This window comes from Poecilia latipinna, unplaced genomic scaffold (assembly GCF_001443285.1).
Source record: "Poecilia latipinna isolate Pla-1442-1.1 unplaced genomic scaffold, P_latipinna-1.0 Scaffold1202, whole genome shotgun sequence".
NCBI classification, from domain to species: domain Eukaryota; kingdom Metazoa; phylum Chordata; class Actinopteri; order Cyprinodontiformes; family Poeciliidae; genus Poecilia; species Poecilia latipinna.
The window spans coordinates 280,691-300,280 of record NW_015113818.1 but is presented as its reverse complement, the minus strand read 5'-3'; the positions used below and the strand labels follow the sequence as shown (position 1 = coordinate 300,280).

General features: G+C 39.3%; 1 protein-coding gene across 8 annotated transcripts in view; it reads right to left on the bottom strand.

Annotated features, from left to right (window-relative positions):
* Positions 1-19,190, bottom strand: part of nid2a (nidogen 2a (osteonidogen)) — a 47,532-nt gene extending 28,342 nt beyond the window's left edge. For all 8 annotated transcript variants that reach the window (XM_015053794.1, XM_015053796.1, XM_015053797.1 and 5 more), the window contains exons 1-14: positions 18,820-19,190; positions 17,578-17,763; positions 17,283-17,399; positions 8,737-8,838; positions 8,494-8,633; positions 7,652-7,784; positions 7,322-7,570; positions 6,323-6,434; positions 2,292-2,331; positions 2,109-2,218; positions 1,831-1,964; positions 1,390-1,501; positions 900-1,100; positions 274-504 (exon numbers count right to left, since the gene is read on the bottom strand). In XM_015053794.1, the coding sequence (XP_014909280.1) occupies positions 274-504; positions 900-1,100; positions 1,390-1,501; positions 1,831-1,964; positions 2,109-2,218; positions 2,292-2,331; positions 6,323-6,434; positions 7,322-7,570; positions 7,652-7,784; positions 8,494-8,633; positions 8,737-8,838; positions 17,283-17,399; positions 17,578-17,763; positions 18,820-19,029 (2,077 nt within the window). In that variant the 5' untranslated portion in view covers positions 19,030-19,190. The remainder of the gene's footprint in view (positions 1-273; positions 505-899; positions 1,101-1,389; positions 1,502-1,830; positions 1,965-2,108; positions 2,219-2,291; positions 2,332-6,322; positions 6,435-7,321; positions 7,571-7,651; positions 7,785-8,493; positions 8,634-8,736; positions 8,839-17,282; positions 17,400-17,577; positions 17,764-18,819) is intronic.
* Between the last annotated feature and the right edge of the window lie 400 nt (positions 19,191-19,590).

Sequence of the window (19,590 nt, the reverse complement as noted above, 5' to 3'; positions counted from 1 at the left end):
GCTAGCAAAACGGTTAGCGCAAAAAAAAAAAATTAGCACATTAGCAGAAGTGTGTTCACTACTGCTATTATCAAACAGTACATCTTAAAAATAATCCAATTCAGAGCTCAACTCATGTCAAAATCTACTACATAAGCATTTTTTAAAGGATTTTTACTCGTTAAAACATCTAGCTTAGCTTCTGTTGACCTCTCTGCATTCGAGTCCTGCTTGCATCTCGAAAATTAACAGATTATCAACTGGACTATGAGGCGGGAGGTTTAGGATGCTAACCTCCGACCGGGCTGATCTTGTTGGTGATGGCGTATCTCAGAATCCGCTCCTCCTTGACGTACATCACAAACACCCTCTCCATGTTGATCTGCAGCGTCTCCGGGGTGGCAGCCCGGTTTCCGTGGCGACAGTCGCGGTATGTGATGTTCTGCTTCAGGTGGAACGTGTACGACTCTGAAACCTTTTCAGGCAAACCGACGGAAAACTCCCTGACAGAGCTGGAGGTGGTGACTGCAGGACGAGAAAACAAAAACAATAATCTGCTATTCGGATAATCTTCCTCCTTGAGCTACTGAACAAAGAACAACCAATCAGAGCCAGGAGGCGGGTCTTAACGCTGTCAATCAACCTCGTGTACAATGCTAAATGTGCTAATAGCAGAAAAAGTTGGAAAACCCTCACCAGTGGCTATGCTAACTACTCTTAGCATTGTTAGCAGGCTATGTTGTGTTGTGTTGAGAGTGATTGATAGCGCTGAAACCCGCCTCCTGGCTCTGATTGGTTGTTTCTAACTGAGTGGTTAGTACTGGGAAGAGGCAGAACATAATGATAATTTTGACAAATATGTGACATACTGTAGCTTTAAAATGGTTTAAATTGACCGTCTGATGTAATATAATGTTTACCAAACGGGTAGTACTGGTAGGTCTCCTTGAAGGGCTTCACAGTAACTTCAGCTCCAGGTGGAACGAAGGGAACATTGCCACTAATGACAGTATCCACAGTGAGGTGGTTGTGTTCGTCAAGGCCGCGGCCAGTTTGCGTGATGGACAGGCGCTGGTTGCCGGGGCTAAACACCACCTCAGCATGACGACTGAACTCTGCACCTGGTAACAAAACATCAACAAATCAATCACTGTCAGGTTTGCTTTTTTACACTGCTTTACTGGTGCTGCTCTTGTCTACAAGGGGGGAAAAAATGTGCTCTCCAAAACAAACACGCATGCAGCTGTTTCCTATTAAACGGAGGAGGTAGACTCTTCATATCGCATCGCATCTCTGGAGAAAATGCATCTGGCTGGGCGACGAGTCAGCGAGGCACAAAATGTCCTCGCCACAGAACAATCTGCATGTGTGGCTGGAGTCGTCCAAGGAAATGGACAAAAACAAGATCACCTGTGATTTTAAATCCCGCTTGGCCATTGGGCAGCTCCAGAGCAAACAACCAACCGAAAAGCTCTCCGACTGGTGACACCGACATCATGGCCCAGCCCACTGGTTCTGGTACCTACATGACAGAAACGTAAGCTGCTAATTGTGCTAATCAATAACATGACAAGTTAAAAGCTACAACTTTATAATTATTTTGTTTTATATGATGTCGCCTCTACTTCCAATAAAATGAATGACTGCTTACCGTAGCAACTATAACTATAGATTAGACTAACAACAAGCTACTAAAGGTGAATTATTTATAGCAATTAGTTGTCTGTGGAGACTTTCTAATTCACTAAATTAATATTATTTATTTGTAAAATGTAGTTTTATTTTTTTCGGTTTAATATTTTGTTGTGACTGTGTCTCTGGAGGTTAAAGGTTACGTTTCGAGTCGTCTACCTCACTAATGGCTGTGTAAGCTCTTCCATCTGCAACCACGATGTAGGCGTGAAGGTCGATGTTGTTCAGCTCAACCGGAGTCGAACCCACCGTCACCGTGCCACTCACTTTACCGCTGACACGCTGAGGAGCGCCTGGAGAGCAGGACGACGTCAAACATACAAAAAAGTCTCCTTGTGGACCATTTTTGTGCTTCTTTTAAGGGTTTTAATGGTACTAGTGGCCTTTAAATGGACCAGTGTTGGGAACTGAACTGTGTTTAAAATGTACCGTCTTACCGTCTGGCAGACAATGGCGGCCATTTCCGTAGAAGCCCGGTTGGCAGTGGCAGCAAAATCCTGTGGGGTAATCTGAGCAGAATGCATTCTGGGAACATTGCTGCTGGAACCTAAACCACAAGATAGATCAATATATTTAGTCATAAAGCTACTGAAAGCAAGCCAAAGATAGTTTTCACTAACCTGGCGCATGTTTCCTTGTTCTCTGTAGTGTACTGGATCACTGAGTAAGAAAAAGAGAGTTATAGTACCATACTCTGCTTGTTAAAACCCCAAACTTCAGTGAATTTCATTTTGATTTTGTGTTTTGTTGTAAAGTGGAAGGAAAACATTTGGAGCTCAGACAGATCGAATGGAGAAAATCTGCAAACACAAACTCAAATTTAAGACTTTTTCAGGCCATTATACGTTAAATTCGAGACCCGAATCGTGACAGAAATGTACAAAAGAAAGTTTTATACTTTATACAGTAGCAGTGTGAATATTTTTTTTTCTGAATGATTGTGGCATTGTACAGGTTGGCAACAGAAATGAGCCAGTGGCAAAAAAAGCCAGCTAGCAAGGGTATGTTAGCAGCTATTAGCAGTAGCCTCAACTGCCTCGAGTCACTGAACTCACACGACTCAAAATGAAAAGTCCCAGCAGAATGTAGCAGTCTAAATAGAGATCCCGTTACAAAATTTAAGAACTCTGATTAAGTCCAGCTTACATATTTTCTAGTTTTAAGGCCTTAATTTCAGAAACAAGTTTTTCAGGCTTTTTAAGGATGCACCGAAACCTTGCAACACATGAATATGCTTCATATTTTCTAGGTTTGTCCTATATTTAACTCCATTCATCTTTTCATTACCTCTGATGTGACATTATGGTTAATTTTCATGTTTCTGTATTTTCTGCTGTATTGCTAAATGCGACAGTGCAGTCGTGTCTATGTTAGCTTTAGCGTCATATTTGTTATCTTGATTACGACATTTATAATTGCTCTGGCTTAAAAGACAGAATTGGAGGAAAACAAATTGGACATAGCTGGTATTCATGCATGGAAATCCAGGCAGGATGTGTGGATGGGATCTGGGGAAATATGTAGACATACACAAACATATGTCGAAGCGCTTCTTGGACAGAAACCAGCTGCTGCAGTCCCACCTCCCACAGCTTTCTGCTCGTGAGGACACGTGTTGCAAAAACCGTTTTCTGCTTCGCTTAGCGACACAATTAAACGGTTCAGATCACCAACGAGACAAACAATCTAACCTTCACAGCTCAGTTTTATCCCCAAATCAATCACAAGAGCTTGGAAAGGCTAAACAATCTGAGGTTTCAATTTTTCAATACAAGAAGTGAACCAAAATGTTTGTAAGTTATCTGGAAACAAGGAAAATGTAGCAACCTGCATTAAAAAATGGAGTAAACAGGTTTCTTGGAAGCCATGTTGGAAGTTTCCAAAAGTCGGGTAAAACTAAAAGTGACAAACTTTACTTAGTACTTCCAAGTGACTGTTTTCCTTTCTTTTCTTTCTTTGTAACAGCGCACGCACACCTGCTGTGGTGCAGGAGAAATCAAACTTTAAACCTTTAAAAGCTTAGAAAAATGATCATTTTTAAATTCTTAATGTTATTTTTTTAGGGGTGTTTATTGGCGGAGCGGGTGTGTCCCTGTTTTTATTTTCTTCCTGGCAAACATGTGAGTTGATTTTAAGACAAAACAGTCAGAAAAACAAATCTACGTGTTAGAACGGCCTAGTAAAAGTCCAGATTAAATCCAGCTGGGAGTTTATGACTAAAAAGTGATTCTCAATCTCTCCATTCACTAATCAGAAGCAGTTTTGTAAAGAAAAATTGAGAAAATCTCTAAATGTGCAAAGATTGACACAGGAGGGATGACAAATATACAGTTCTTACTTTTTAGAATTTTATTTGCAAAAACTTTTAAAAGTAATATTTAATTCTCTGGAACTTTATCTTGTAAAGTTACAATATATGCAGAAAAACCTTTAGTTTAGTGTTTTTTTTTTTCTCTGTTTTGTCTCATCTTATGACTTCTGGTTGGTTTTCTTATTTCCTCAGATAAAATATATCTAAAATATCTACAATAAGAACAACAGAAAGAAACAAAAAACTCAGTTTTCTTGTAATTTAAGGTAAAATCTTTTCTGAGAAGATCCTGAATTATTCTCTCGTTGAAGCTAAGTGACTTCATGAGTTTCGACCCACACAGACTCGTTAAACCTTATGTAACCAGGTTGACTGAAAACATTTTCTGTTTATGACTAAATCCTTGGAGAGCAGTAGCAAGGGAGGGAGTGCTGAACACACACACACAAACACACACGCGCACACACACACACACACACACACACACACCAGGAGTCGCGCTGCACAACGGCTGTATTGTACTGCTAGCTGCAGAGCAGCTCCGCCGCAGAAAGCAGGGGTAGAGTTACCCTCCTGCTTCTCACTGTTCCTCCATATTGGCTCATATTTGATACATACTGTCACTGCTGAACACAAAAATAAACTTTTAACAGATTTAGAGGGAATTTTAAGAGTTAAACCAACACAAAGTAGTGTTTAAGTATGACTGGAGAGGAAAATATAAATGGTTTTAAACCGGTTTTATAATAATAATAAAAAAATCTGAAAAGTGTGGTGTGCATATGTATTCAACTCTTATTTTTAAATTTGATTTGAATATATATTTAAAGTATAAGTAGAGTAAGTGTAAATAAATAAACATAGACGAATCTAACAAACAGTAACAACAAAAAAGGATATATAAAGAAAACATTTTTAAGAGACATGTGTTTCTGGTTGTGTTAAATCACTTTCCCTCTTAGCTGCACTTATTGAGCAGCAACAGGATCAGAGCTGCTGCAGGGCTGCAGTCTATTACTGCAGTAATGCGACTCCCATTTTCAATGGGGGAAAGATCTGAAACTCGGTTAATTCAGCTATTTGTTTAGCATCATTTCACAACAAAAGTCATCTGGTTCACTGTGGGATTGCTTCCCAGGCAACACACACTCCTCATGGAGCCTCATTGTTGAAAGCTTCTCTGGGTTTGTTCTGATGAAATACCAGGAATCTGCAACACATGGCGCTACAGAGATAAATTTCATGAGATATATAAGGAATTCGGCTAACTGATGGCTTATTGAATCCAAATTTAGTTTCTTTTCTTTCCCAAAAGAAGCTGAAAATGCAGATTATATTTTTCTAGTCTCTGGCTAACAAAAAGAAAAAAAAAAAGATTTTAGTTATAAAAGTGTAAATTGGTATCCAATTTCTATAGAAATTTAATTTTTTTTGTCAATGTAAAATAAAACTGTTTAGAAACCAATGATTTTTACACAACTATTAAAAATCTACAGAGAAATCAACTGGAATGATATGAGTTTTTGCTACCAAGTCTTGCTAACACGAACACTCTTCAGTGAGGAAGTTGTTACTGTGGGAAGAATAGATGAATTTAACTATTTTCCATAAAATAAAAATCAATATTTTTACATATTTGTTGTAAAAATATTGCTGTGATTGGTTGTTTTTCGTTGGGAGCGCAGCATTTCTTTAGACGGCAATAGTAGCTTACGGAAGAGATGGAGGAGATTTTCACAGACTATTTGTCTCATATTAAACCGTTGTGACATGGTGACAGTTTTAACAAATATGTAAAAAAAAAAAAAAAAAGATTTTTTATGCAAAAGTGACATACTGCACCTTTAAAAAGAGAATAGCAGCATCTCAGCTAAAATAATTTTAGCTAGATTTTCTAGCTAATTTAATCGCTGTAAAATCTTGCTCCTAATATAAATAATTAATGAGAGCTTACAGCATGAAGACTGGGCAATTCTTACTGCTACTGTATTATAATTCATAAAGAAAAAACAGCAATTAGTTACATTTGAAATTAGCAACACAAAGAAAATCAGAAGTTAGCTACAAAATCTTATAAGTTGCAGTTTTAAGCATACAACGTAATGAACGACTTGTCATGCTTGATAAGGCCAAATCTTTGGTGGATTATCTTTTTATAATCTAATCACTAGTCATTCAATTTCTATGAGGATTTTGGATCTAATTTACCAAACTAAAAATATTTTTATTTTAGAAAGAGAAAGCCCACACCTATAACTCCCTACTTATTTTTCCCATGCTATTCTTAGCATGATGTTAGCCAGTAGAGAAAAACAGATCCAAAAACAGTATGCCTCTCACCTCCTGTGTCAAAGTCAACATCATCTTCATCCACGCTGACGACATGACCTCCAGGGGAGAGGGGCGGGTTGCTTCTCAGAGGGGGGTAGACGTCCAACACCTCCAAAGGAAGCTGCAGAATGAGAGAATAAAAGTTGATCAACTCACAAAATCTCCAGAAATCTATGAGGAGGGAAAACGTTGCATTGACTGTACAGGAGGCAGAATCAGTTTTGTTGACAACAACATTCCCCACAGCCGCAGAATGTGGAGGAAAGCCACTACAGCTTTAAACTGCCCTAAAAACTATTTGGATTTCTGTTTCTAAGTTCCCTGAAGTGAGAGAAGAGACAGGAAAAGACTAGAAAGAAATTAGGCTTCTCAGCTCCTTAGAAGGTTTATGTCAAGAGTTTGTTCATCCTATTTGCATGAATCAAGGGAATGAAGGAATGATCCACTTTTTCACCTTCCAATACCGATATCTGAGGCTTAGCATCGTCTGATATCGATCTGATACAGTAAAACAACTTAAAATGTTTATTTTTTAAACACAGACATAAATGTAATGAATAACAAACTTATTGTTAATAAATCTGCACTTAAATACACTAATACTGTCACAAGCTTGATCAAACATATAAAAACAATTTTAATTTGTTCAGTCAGTGCAATTAGGAGAATAACAGAGGATGTAAAATCAATAATAAAGGCTGGCAAAAACAATACGTTGACTATCTTGGTCAAACTAAACAAATCTTCCAGAAAATTAAGTTAGGAATAAATAATAAAGGATGATGTCGCTCAGAGAATGAAGCATAGAATTAGACTGAATAGATCTACCCAAAAGATCAGACACATTGTCACCGATATCCGATCTAGAATTTGTTCCAAAATCTGGACCGATACAGATACAAGTATCGGATCGGTGCGTCTCTACTGATGACAAGAAGGAAAGTAAGAGGAAGACGATTGAATGAAGGAGAGTTATTTGAAGCAACGACTTAAGGATAAACTTGTTACCTGTGGTTGCTGTTCCTCGACCCGCTGAGTGCCCCCTTCAGGAACCGTCAGTGGAAACCCAGGTGGAGCGTACTGCCTTTCTACCGGCTCCAAGGTCAATGGCACATCTTCTCTGCTGTACGATAACTGGCGATCGGAGTCTTCCGATCGAGGATTTGGAGAGTCGGGACTTCCAGCAGCATCCACTTCCTCTTGGCTCTCTGGCTCAAAGTTGTAATCATCAAACTCATATTCAGGAGTGGTTGAGTCCTTGGAAAGAGAGCAAGTGAAGACTTCAGAACAATGAGATGAGAGACCTGAACATTGGACGGCACAACAAACTATTATTACCAGGTAGAGGCCGTAACCAGCAGTAGGGAGGACAGCAAGGAGACCACCAATGGATGCAGGAATGATCTCTTGAAAAGAAAACCGTTTTCCAGTGTGGAAAAGCCAAACACCTGGAACACCAGTATTCCCAACCCTGGAGAATCAGATCAGGATTCATCAGGTACAGTTGTCAAGTTTTTCCCATCAAGCCAACCAACCAGTAACAATATTTTCTTTCTGATAAATCTACTTAATTTTCACATTGTTTGTTTTAATTTGGCATTAAGAGAATAGATGACAATAGTCCAATGATACCAGGGTTGAAAAGAGGAAACTAAATCAGCATGTGGAGCAAAAGTACAAATTAAAAAGTAAAAACATCAGACAATACAGAACACACTTTAAAATGCCTAGCCTAGCAACAGTGTTAGGTTTCTTGGTTGATAGCTAGCCTCATCAGTGAACTGAGTTATTTATCTAAGCAAATACACCGAATATTTTAAAAGGTTTTCTGTTTTATTTGCTGTTTAATTTACAAGGTGAACAAGATTAGAAGTGTTAGCAAACTTATTTGTTAGCTTGTAGCCACCATTTTTCTCTCCATCTCAGTTGTATATGAGTTTGTTTTAAATATTTAAGAGGCTAACAGTGTAAAGTTTCTAAAATGTAACTTTTTTCTGATGTTCAGAACGATCCCGGTCATTTACATGATTGTTTATAATCTTGCAGGTTTCCCCAGTGTATTATAAGCCTGCCGGGCCACCAGGCTTTACCTGTGCAATCACTTAACTGTTTTTAAATCATATGGTCCATGGCTGCCAAAGGTTGATGGTTTTAAGGGCTTGTAATCTAATTTTACTTACTGAGAAAGCCTTTTAACACTGTTTTCATCTTGGGCAACGCTATAAAAAGGTCCATCGGTTTTGGAGATGATGAAAAAAGAAACTTCTCCTCTACTGAAGCCAACTCTAGCAGGAAACTCTATCTCCACATTGTAGGACTCCTGGGAAAACAAATGGAAAACAAGTGATTTCAAACCAGTTTTAGCTGAAACAATACATACATACCGCATGTCTATAACACTGCAGATGACTCAGGAGGTTTACCTTGGGTCGCGTCCCATAAAAGTTGAGTCCATCTTCGGGATAAAGGAAGAGAACGTACGAGTCGGTTTCATCGTATCCAATCACAGTTTGGAACGTATTGACCTTCAGAGACACAATAAAGAAACACAAACTGAATAGGACTCAAACAGACGTTAGTGTAAGATGTGATTTTATTTATAAAGTCGTACTTCACATATTATTCCTCAGTAGGAAGCAACAGACGTAGATAAAGTCTGTAGCCACCTTCAGTATCTCTACTTCATGCAGCTTCACCATCATTATCTTCCATTTGCTCCCTACTTTCCCTACAGATCACAGTGTCGTCTGCAAACAACGTAATCATCCCTTTGTGATTATACTGGTTTAAAGGGATTTGTTTTGGAGTTAATATGGAAATAATCTCTCTAAACAGAGATTCATTATTACAATGTAAATCTTGTATTTTATGAAATTGTAACAATCCCATACCAGGTCGTGCTGCTATCTGCTGTACCCCAAGTGACAAGGCCGCCTCCTCTGCTTCAAACACTCACCTCTAATGTTTAATCTTCTCACTTCTCCTCCCCCCTTCCTCTCTCATCTCCTGTTTCGCTGTGTATTGTAGGCTTCTCACCCCTCTTTCCGCTCCTTACACCCACCACAACCATTTGTTGATCTGCCTTTCTAAACATTTAATCTATACGGACCGACGCATGAGGAAACGTGGGCCACTCTGCCTACTACAAACCACACTACAAACACTCAGATTTTATGAATGAGGGAAACACTTTGAGCAATCCTACGCTGTTTTTCTTTGGCGCTGCTCCTGGTTACCTGCATGCACATCGACACAGACAAACAGAAACCGATGTATATACAACACCGCTGGTGCTGACCACCCCCGGCCCAGATGTTGAGCTCCCCAGCTGTCTCCCTCTGAGTCTGACCGTCCTTCAGGGTGATGTTACTGCTTGGAAACCAGATCTCATTAGACAAAGAGCCACAGGGCGCAAACAAACACAGATGTCCCTTTGCTTATAGTCATCTCATGTGAATGTATGTGGGCCTGCTCCTAATTGTTTACATCAACATCTTAAACCTGTCTTGTTGTTTGTAGGAGGGGGAGGACTTTGTACTGTCCAGACTCTTTCTAATTAGTGAGGAGCAGGAATTTTTTAGACAGTTTTTGTTTAAATACTGCAATTAAATGTAAGTAATCAAGGCAATTAAGAGATGGGTACAAAAAGGTGGTTGGGGTGCATATTTGTGTGTTTCCCCCTTGTATTAAGGGGCTCTGGAGGGAGAACCTTTCAAAGGCCAGAGGAAAAGGTTTAGTAAATCAGAGAAAAAGGAAGTATACTATAATCTATAGCCTAAAGTATTGGCTCAATCACCTCTTTAAAGCATTGAATTCAGATATTCCAATCACCTCTGTGGCCACCGATGTACAAAAAATCCAGAAACTAGGAATGCAGACTACTTTCCAAAGGAATGGTCTACTCTCAGGAGGTCAAGAAAGTCCAGGATTGTACCTTGTGATTTTTTTCTTCTCACTACTAAATAACCCATATTCAAATGTTAGTGGTATTATAACAAAGTGGAAATGATTGGGAATGACACGAACGCAGCCAAAGCGATCGAGGATCTCCATTCAACCCTTACGTCCCCAAGTGCAATGCAGTGCGTCTGGTGGTGTGATGTTTTAGTGGAACATGTTTCCATGCTGCCATCGGAAACATGTTCTCTGCTGTTCTGTAGAGTGGTGAATGTTGCTTCTCTGTCTGGCAATCCACAGGATGAGTCTTTTTTTGGCAACGGCCAGAAGGACACTTGCCTAACCGCATTGTGTCCAGAGTAACATCTAGTAAAGGGATTGAGGGTCTGTTTTTTCGGGAGCTACATCTCTTCCCATTGGTTCCATTGAAATGAATACCAACGTATTTTGGATAATATGATGATAAACACCAGTACACAAACTAAGGTTTGTAAAATCATGGATGAGTGAGTCTGGTGTGGAAGAACTTCACCAGAAACCCCATCTTAGATGAGCAGAGCCTATTAAAGGTTGTCCAACACATTATGGGTTAAGAATCCATTAAGTCATATTGCGACCTAATACTTCCATAGTGTAGATCTGCTTAAGTTGGGGAACAACAAGCAGACAGTTGTCAGCAGGGAAGGCTAAGGGGGAAACGGATATTGAAGTTTGGACACTTGATCACAATGAAGAGCCAAATACCTCCAGCACTAAACAGTTTGAATGTAAAGATAAGCCTCTTCCTGGGTTGGCTTTATTGCTGTTTGCCTTGGGTTTGGCCTAAGACCTTCTCCTTATGGAGCATGGTCAAAACGACTCCACTAGAAGACGCCCAGAGGGCATGCAAAGCATACTTAAGGATAACATCAGTCTCTTTAGAGGCAAATAAATAACAATTTTACTCTATGACATGATATCAATCCCATTTCCAACATAATTTTTTTTAATGGTTACACAAAGTTTAAACCCATTGGTGAATGTTGAAACAAACAAATAGTAGCTCATCCTCCACTCAGCTCTCACATCACTACAACAAACTGGGAAGGAACGAAAGTACATTTCCACCACTATCCATTTGTCTCATGTGGAGCAGGACAGCAGAAATCTGGCACATCTAGTTCCACTTTCTGGACTCTCTAAAGGTTTGGTTAAAGAGTTTGGGGGGTGGATGAACTGGAGGGAAACGGTGTAGATCTGCTAAGTTTAGGGAACAACAAACTGAACATCTTCTGACAAGAACACAAAGGGAGACAACAGCTACTTGAGTTTACGTATGATGAAGAAAACCCAAATACCTCTTTTGAAGAAATGTTTGAGTTTTTCTCTCCCCACACACATAGTCACATTCAATAAATTAGAGCAGATATGTTCCTATGAGTTTCGTTTGTCCTTTAAGCAGGTATTGATTTGTCTTTACCGTTGGGAATGGGAGGATACAAAAGCACTAAGTAAATGTTGAATTCACTTGGAATGTCTTCTCTGTGTGACTAAACATTGTGTTAATGTTGTTACAATCACTAATGACTAATGCTATAATCTTCAGTTCGCTCCACCTACTACAGTATATTGGGAAAGGCCCATTTTATTATGTTTTCCTCCCAATCCCGCCTCTATCTGTTTGGTTGTTTGCCAAATGCTTGTGCTCTTTCACTGCCTTGGCAAAGACCTCTCGGTGTTCTTTACAGACTCACAGCTGGAAGAAAACAAATTACAGCCAACAGAGATGAAAGGCTTTCAGAAATTGTAGCTCAACACTCAACCTTCCTGCAGACATTCCCGCACACCTTTTTCTTTTTTAAAACAGGGTGCTGACACTGGTGGTACTGACCAAAGACAAACACAGACATAAATTACTGCAAACCTTCTGCTGCTGCTTTTTTTTTCGGGGAGATTATAGATGATTTATGTTATGTGGGTTGCGTTGTCTGCCTGATTGCTGTCTGGACGTCCCGGTAAATAATTACAATGTCTGCATTAAATTTGAATCACACAGCTTCATGTAGTGTGTTCTGTTCTGCAACATGTGTTTCACATGTTTCACATTACACGTAACAAACCGCAGAGCGTCACAGTCTTTAATTTAAACAACCCAAGACCTCTGTGTTAATCAAAGTTGATATACAAGGCTTTATTTAAAACTTTATTTGGCTCACTAACTAACTTTATGAATACCTCACGATAATATTCACACATCTAGAGCTTTTAAATGTTTGTCACGTTAAGAAAAAAGATTGATACATTGATTTTAACATTAAGGCCTAAGTCTCAAATCTCCGTCTGGATATTTTTTCTTATTTTATTTGTATGGAGTTCTGTAAATGTCCTGTTAGTAAATATATTTGCCCGTTTATCCAGAACATTCTACATTTAGCAGTTATTTAAAGTCTATTAAAAGAGTGTTTCACCACATTAAAATAACAATAACCTGATAATGGCTGGAAAGCGCAACGTCTCCCCTTTCAGAAACCGTTGGTATTTTTCAGATAGCGCAAAGTATCGCGGAGTTACGGTCCTGCAAATCTGGCTTGTAAAAACTGCTGACAACTCTGAAAACGTGTCTACAAATGACTTAAGATGCTTCTGGTATCACTGTAAATGTTATATAATCTCTATTTTTGTGTCTTTTTTTGTGTCTCTTCGGCCGACACATTCGACTGAATAGCTAAAAACATAAAAAGTGCAGCACAGATGTATACAACCCAATTTATTCCAATACTTCTAAACAAAATTCAGTCCTTAAGAAGGCACCATATTAGTAAACAGAATCCAGATTGATGGACTTAAACAATGAACAAAACCTGTTAGGCACAAACAGAAGACTGGAATGATAGATTATGTGTTAGAATGGTCCAGTCAAAGTCAAAGGCAAGACTTTAAAATCTGCCTGAGTTTGGACCACGTGCCAAAGAAAAATGGGAAAAAACTGGAGTCTCTAAATGCAAAACTGGCAGAGAAGCATCCCAAATTACTTGCATCTATAACCGCAGCAGCATTAACTCTTTTAAAAACCATGTGTCATTTAGTAAAGGTAACATGCTAACTGCTGAAAATACCTCCAAAGAAACCCATTTGCGTAATTACATAGAAGCGCTGCATTTCGGCGCTGTAGCCTTGCACAAATTGAAGTCAGAGGTATGTGTAGTGTGGTTAGCCTGGAGCATAAAGTGGAAAAGAGGTCAGGATCCATGTTCTACATGTGTGTTTTTGGTTGCTGGTGTTTCAGCCTGTTAACCACAGAGCAGCTGCAAACAGGCAGAGACACAGACAGCAGCTGTGGTCCGGTTGCCAGTATCACCAGCGTGGCTGCAGCGTGGGAACTGGCAACACAGGCACACACATTAACACACACCGCCGCACTGATTTCTGGTCAGGAACTGTCCACTCAATGCTCCACTCATGTCTTATAAACTTTTGTGTCTGAGTTTATAAACGTTTGAATTGACTGAAGAACATTTCCAGATTATATTCTGGTTTGTTGAAATAAAAAAAACATATTTTTTCAGACTGGTTTCCAGATTTAATGTCGTTTTTGTCATCCTCACCTCTTAAAAAACGGAAAATCTCAAAGGGTCCCACTGCATGTGGTCAGAATAACATGGTGTTAAAGTTGAAGAGTGGTCAGAACACGCTTTGAGGCTGAATGAACATAATCCAAGAAGAACCCCCAGTCGTCACAGCTGGAGGGCCTCAGAAACAACAAATCATATTCCTGAAACGCTTCCTATGGTGCTAAAGCGAAAACCAAGTTGAATTTTCCACTTGTAGCTCTCATGTGAGGAAGACAGGAAAACTAAAGGGACATTCTGTATGAAATGATCGGCTTAAAACCCTCTTAAGTAGAAATCCTAAGTTTCTATTCATATGGAAGAATTTTCACCCATTCTTTGCTGAATTCCTTTCCTTCAAGTCGGCCACTAAATTTAAGGGTTTTTCTCACCATCTCAGTCAGATTTAAGTCTGTACTTTAACTAGGTCACTCCAAAACCATAATTTATTGGGGATGGCGGGACAGTCTCCTTCAGGATTTTCACCAATAACAGAAAACATAATAGTTCCTGTTGGTACATTGTTTGTTTTATGAAATGCTGTGTTTGTTTTATTCTAGATGCAATGAGACAAAAGTGAATACAGACTTTAAATATATTATTTACATATTATTTAGTAGTTTTAGCTGCATTTCTCCAGTTCTCTTCAATATTACCACAGGTGTGATGAAAATCACCTCTTTTTCATTTTTTAATAAACAGAAATCTCCTGACTAAGCTCAAGTGATAGAGGTCATTCCCTGGAAAGGTAAGTAATGCATCTGTTAGATTATTTTGGGGTAGATTAGTTGGTTTTTATGAAACTTTTGGAGTGATGAACATCAATATGATTTAATAATACATAAAGGTGAAGCTACGTTTATTGCATAAAGACTGGAAGTACTTACAGATACACTGCAGCTATGATGGTTAAAGTGGTGAAAGAAATCGCTAACACTGCTCCATTAACACATTCGTTAAAATAAAGTAGGCATTAGCCGATCTATTTCCCACTTCCTGGTTTTTAAGCTAAGTTAAGCTAACCTAAATTAAGCTAAATTAAGATAAGTTAAACAGCATCTGCTAGCTTAAAATCCATGTTTTGATCAAACTTTTACCTTTTAAACTACACTTCTGATCATTATTTTCTGGTCAATATTATTCAAAGCAGAATTACAAAGATTAAAACTGAAGGTAGAATTCTGTAAATATTATTAAAAACAAAAATTGAAAGCTTTCCTGCATAAATCATTACCAAAGTAAGCAAACTTAATATACCAACGTCTTTGTGTTCAAATTGATAAATGTTATGCTAGTAGCATTTTTCTACATGTAAGTCAATCTATCTTTTTAAGAAAGAATGATGTGAATGGTGACTCTCTTGCTTTATTGGTCTTCATGTCTGTTATTTGTTTCCTTAAGCACTTCTTGTTTCCCGTCCAACTCCAGAACACCCCACAGTCTGGCCCTTCCCCCAAAACACCATCCCATGACTTCTTATACACAACCTAAAAAACACACAATTCAGGTTAATCAGTTCACACACACACATACCATCCCAGCCCCCTTCCACTCCACCCTGCACCTCTGGCTAATGTCTTCAAAGGAAGAGGCTATCAGTCCAAAGGAGACACAGTGAAGCAGAGACACCAATCCGTTCCAAAAGGATGGACCCTTTAAACTACAAACTCCAGTAGATCAGGAGACTGATCCTGATTTAAAACATTGGCATCACTGCAGTCAAACCAAGCTCAAGGTACTGAGCAAAGTCCTAAAGTGCTTCATAATTGTTTCAATATTTGGCTTTTGATCATGCAGCAAGATAGAAATAAATCTAAAAGAAAATATACAAGGAAAGCGAAGACAAAGAGCAACCACTGCTGAGAGGGTTGGACGGTCACAGAAAGATTCCTTGGGGGTTTTCCTTGAATCTGCCACTCCCTTCATCCCACCATCCCACAAGCTGCACAACAGGAACTACAAAGCAATGTTTGTTCAATCGATCACCTCAGTCTGCCTGGCTTTACTTGGAGACTTTCCCAGGGTTTAACCGAAGCAAAGTTTCTGATGCAGTTCAAGAAAACCTTTTCTAACAGGCCTGTAACTGTGACTTGCTTAAAATGAAGGGCCTATATTTTTCACAAACATGTAGTGACTCAGAAAGTATTGAAACTTTATGCTTTTCATTGAATTAGAGTTTTTTGTGATGGAAAGGAAGGTTGAAAGATTCCCAGCTGTGGATCTGTGTAACTCCTCCAGAGTTACTATAGACATATTGAATGTTATTGATAAGTGATCGTCTGAACGCAGATAATTTAAATACCTGCTATGCAGATGATCTGTCAGAGATGGTGAGTGGGTCGTATTATGTATTTGTTTTACTGAACCCAGTAAAATAAATCCACACCACATCTACATGTTAAGGTTTTCAAAGTCAAGCTAGCATAACTACTTCCGTCTCCCTAGCTATTAACCTGACCTGTGTAATGTGATACACTTGGACTTTATTGTTGACAATTAGTAGCAAAGCACTGTGTCCCGTTTTCTTTCATATATCATGCTGTATATTTAAGATTTAGTGCGTTATGCTGGTAGGTTAGGTAGGCTAACAGCTAAAATCAATGGTATTCATCTTCGGTGAGTAGGTTTTTGCCCTCCATTGGCAGTTGTGCTGTACTCCTTTCTTGATTTACATAACCCCAACAAAATACATTGCAAGTTGCTGTTTTAACGTGACAACGTGGATTTTCAAGGCATGAGTTGTGAAATACTGTAAATCCGGTCAACTAGCTTAAGCTTATATCTTTTGGAAAGGAATGAAACAGGTGCACAACATGCAGCTAGTTTAGCCCACGTACTGCGCCATTCATCATGGGAGCAACAGCTGGAGCTGGGCACATCTGTCAAACAGCTCCTGCAGGGAAAACTTGGTTGTTTTATTTGTTGACCGTTCTAACCGTATGGACATAAGACACATACTTTGTGCACTTACTATTCGTTGGTTTTAGAATTAGTTGAAGTATTGAAAGACTTTAGTGATGACTGTTGATGCATTTATTGGAACTTGCAAGGTAAACAAACATGACTCAAGTTGTAGCCTACAGCTAAACTCTTGACCCAGTTTCAGCAACTTATTTCCTCTCTACATTCCTCTCAAACCCCCAAACTATATGAAACAATATTTCTAGAAACTTTATGAAGACTAGGTAACATACTGAGAGGGGAGACTTGGTCTATGCTTGAGTGGGTAAGGTTAGTGTGGGAACTGGAGGAAGGAGTAATGGATTGGTAGGGCGGGGGACTCTTTGATGACACTTAAAGATGGCCTCTGACCCTTTAAAAAGGTTAAGAGGCAGATTAGGAGGGGAAAGGTGGGGGTTATGTACCTCCCACCTCAGGATTAGTTTGAACGAAACACGATTTACTGGAATTTGGGACTGTGTGTCTCCAGAACACCAGCCCATTAGTAGGGGGTTGAATTTGGACAAAGGTTACAAGTGTTGTACCTTGTTGGTGGCGCCATTGGCTCGAGCTTGTTCTTCGTACGCAGCGACGTTTTCCCACGTTGCCACCACAGCATGCGTGGGAGTGAATTTTGCATCTGGGAAGCCCCGGTGAACCTCCTGGAGGTGTAAGATGAATGAACCAACGGATGAAGAAGGGAGAGAATGTCAAATGAACAAGGGAAGGACAATGAGATGCACTAATGGAGGATGAACCAAAAAGGGAAGAAGTCAAATCTGAAGCACGGTTTTTACATTTTTGAAGTTTGAAAACCAGACATCTTTAAATCCAACATACCTGAGCGAATCTGTTAAGTATGCTGGGTGTTTCAGTAACGCGGTAGTAAATGTTTCCTCGTCCTCCACTTGTGTCGATGTCGGCTAGGAATGGAGCCACAACAGGGAAGTCTGTAGGCAGACCATCATCAACATACTGCTTTTCCATTGGCAGATCCTGAGCCGAGACGATGCCATTGGTGGCCACCTAAACCAAGACACAAATCAAGCTTTGGTGTTAAAAAATGACTCCAAATAAACCCACATCCCCTATAACCCACTGGAACCCCCGGGAACCACATAATGAACCTCTTCATTGCCTCCCTAAACCACTGGAACAGCCCCAAGGATCCCCTGCCTGGACCTGATTATGTTTAGGAAACCAGCAAACCACATTTAAATGACTTTCAGTCTGATATTATCCTTGATGGCAGAGCATGACCAATAATTCCTGTGAAGTGTGATGCAAAGAAGTACAAAATGAACAGATTTAATCAGGAGAACGTTGAATGATTACTGCCCAGACTGACGAACTTTTACTTGAAACATCTCTGTTTAGTATTCACTTTATTAGGTACATCTGTTTAATTACTTAATGTTTCCAATTTAAACTGGTTTTTCAGATGACTTGCTGAAGTTCAAACTGAAGTTTGTTCACTAATGTTTTCAAAACAACCCTTGCAGAACAGCTACATTTATGAAGATTAAATCGTTGTAAAAATTGAGAAAATGTATAATTTTCCTTCCACTTCGTTAAATAGACTTCATTACAGATGGTGGTGGCAACAGCCTGTTGTCGTTCATTCATTTTTTCAGATTTTTATTCGCAAATTTAAAAATAAATTACAACATGATGGATTCTGTAGAGTTTGGAAAACCTTGTAGCCTGTTTCTTACCTTTTATTATTATTATTATTACAATTAGTAATAATAATTTTTTTATACAGGAAAATTTATTGAAACTTACAAGAGAGACCGGTTAGATACATCGGCAAATGACATAAAAACAATAATAATAGCTTCACCTGCTTCGTTTATGATTGTTGAAGTACATTAATAATACTCTAATGTTAAAAAAATGTATAAACAATTATAGCTAAACAGAAATTTTCTTTTCTTTTTTTTTAAACATCTTTTAAGTGCATGAACTCTTTCCATGTTAAGGAGAATGACAGACTGGAGCAAATTTGCAAATGCATTGGAACAAATTAAGCTATCACAAGCTAAAAATGGAGGAAAAAAATAAAACTAAAAAGTGACTTACATAGAGCTGGGAAAAAGGGGAGTCAAAAAAGTAAAAGGGTCTCGGTAGGGTCAGCGCTCTGGATGTCTCATCGTCGCCCTCTGGTAAAATTAAATCTCCGTTCAAATCCCCGAAAGGGAACAGATCCGTCCTCCGGATGGCTGTGACCACACACACGGTGCAGCTCCAGCAGCACAGCAGAGCCGCGGTCAGCATCGCTCCTCTGTCCATGGGCAGGCCGAGCAGCTCTGGCAGCAGAAACGGCCGGACTCGGAGAGCGGAGCAGCGGAAAGGAGGAGAACCCCGCCGGGACCCAGCCGCTCCTGCCGGGGCGGGAGGGAGGAGCTTAGCCCCGCACTGATTGGTCACAGGCAGGCTGAGTGACACGCTGCGTCCCGGTGCTGGAGGTAACATCTGGCTCGAATTAAGAGAAAAGGACAAATGGAGCATTTTTAATCCGGATGTAACAATATCTGTTTCTCAGTGCTCATGAAGACATGTGATTCCGTAACTATCTTAATACACGCACAGTACTCGGTTCACTGAAAAACTATAAACTTTAAAAATATCTATATTTATGTTAACATATTACTAAGAAAGAAATCTTAAACTTTAATTTCTAATATTTATTTTTATTTATTCAGTTTAATCAAGGCAGCGACATCAACCTGGCTCATTTGTGCCATCTAGCGTCTGCACCAGTGTACTGCAGCCTCACTTTAAATCCCGTCCCACTCCTTAACATTTCTCCACATTTTGTCACGTTATAATCACAAACTTTACCCCATTTGG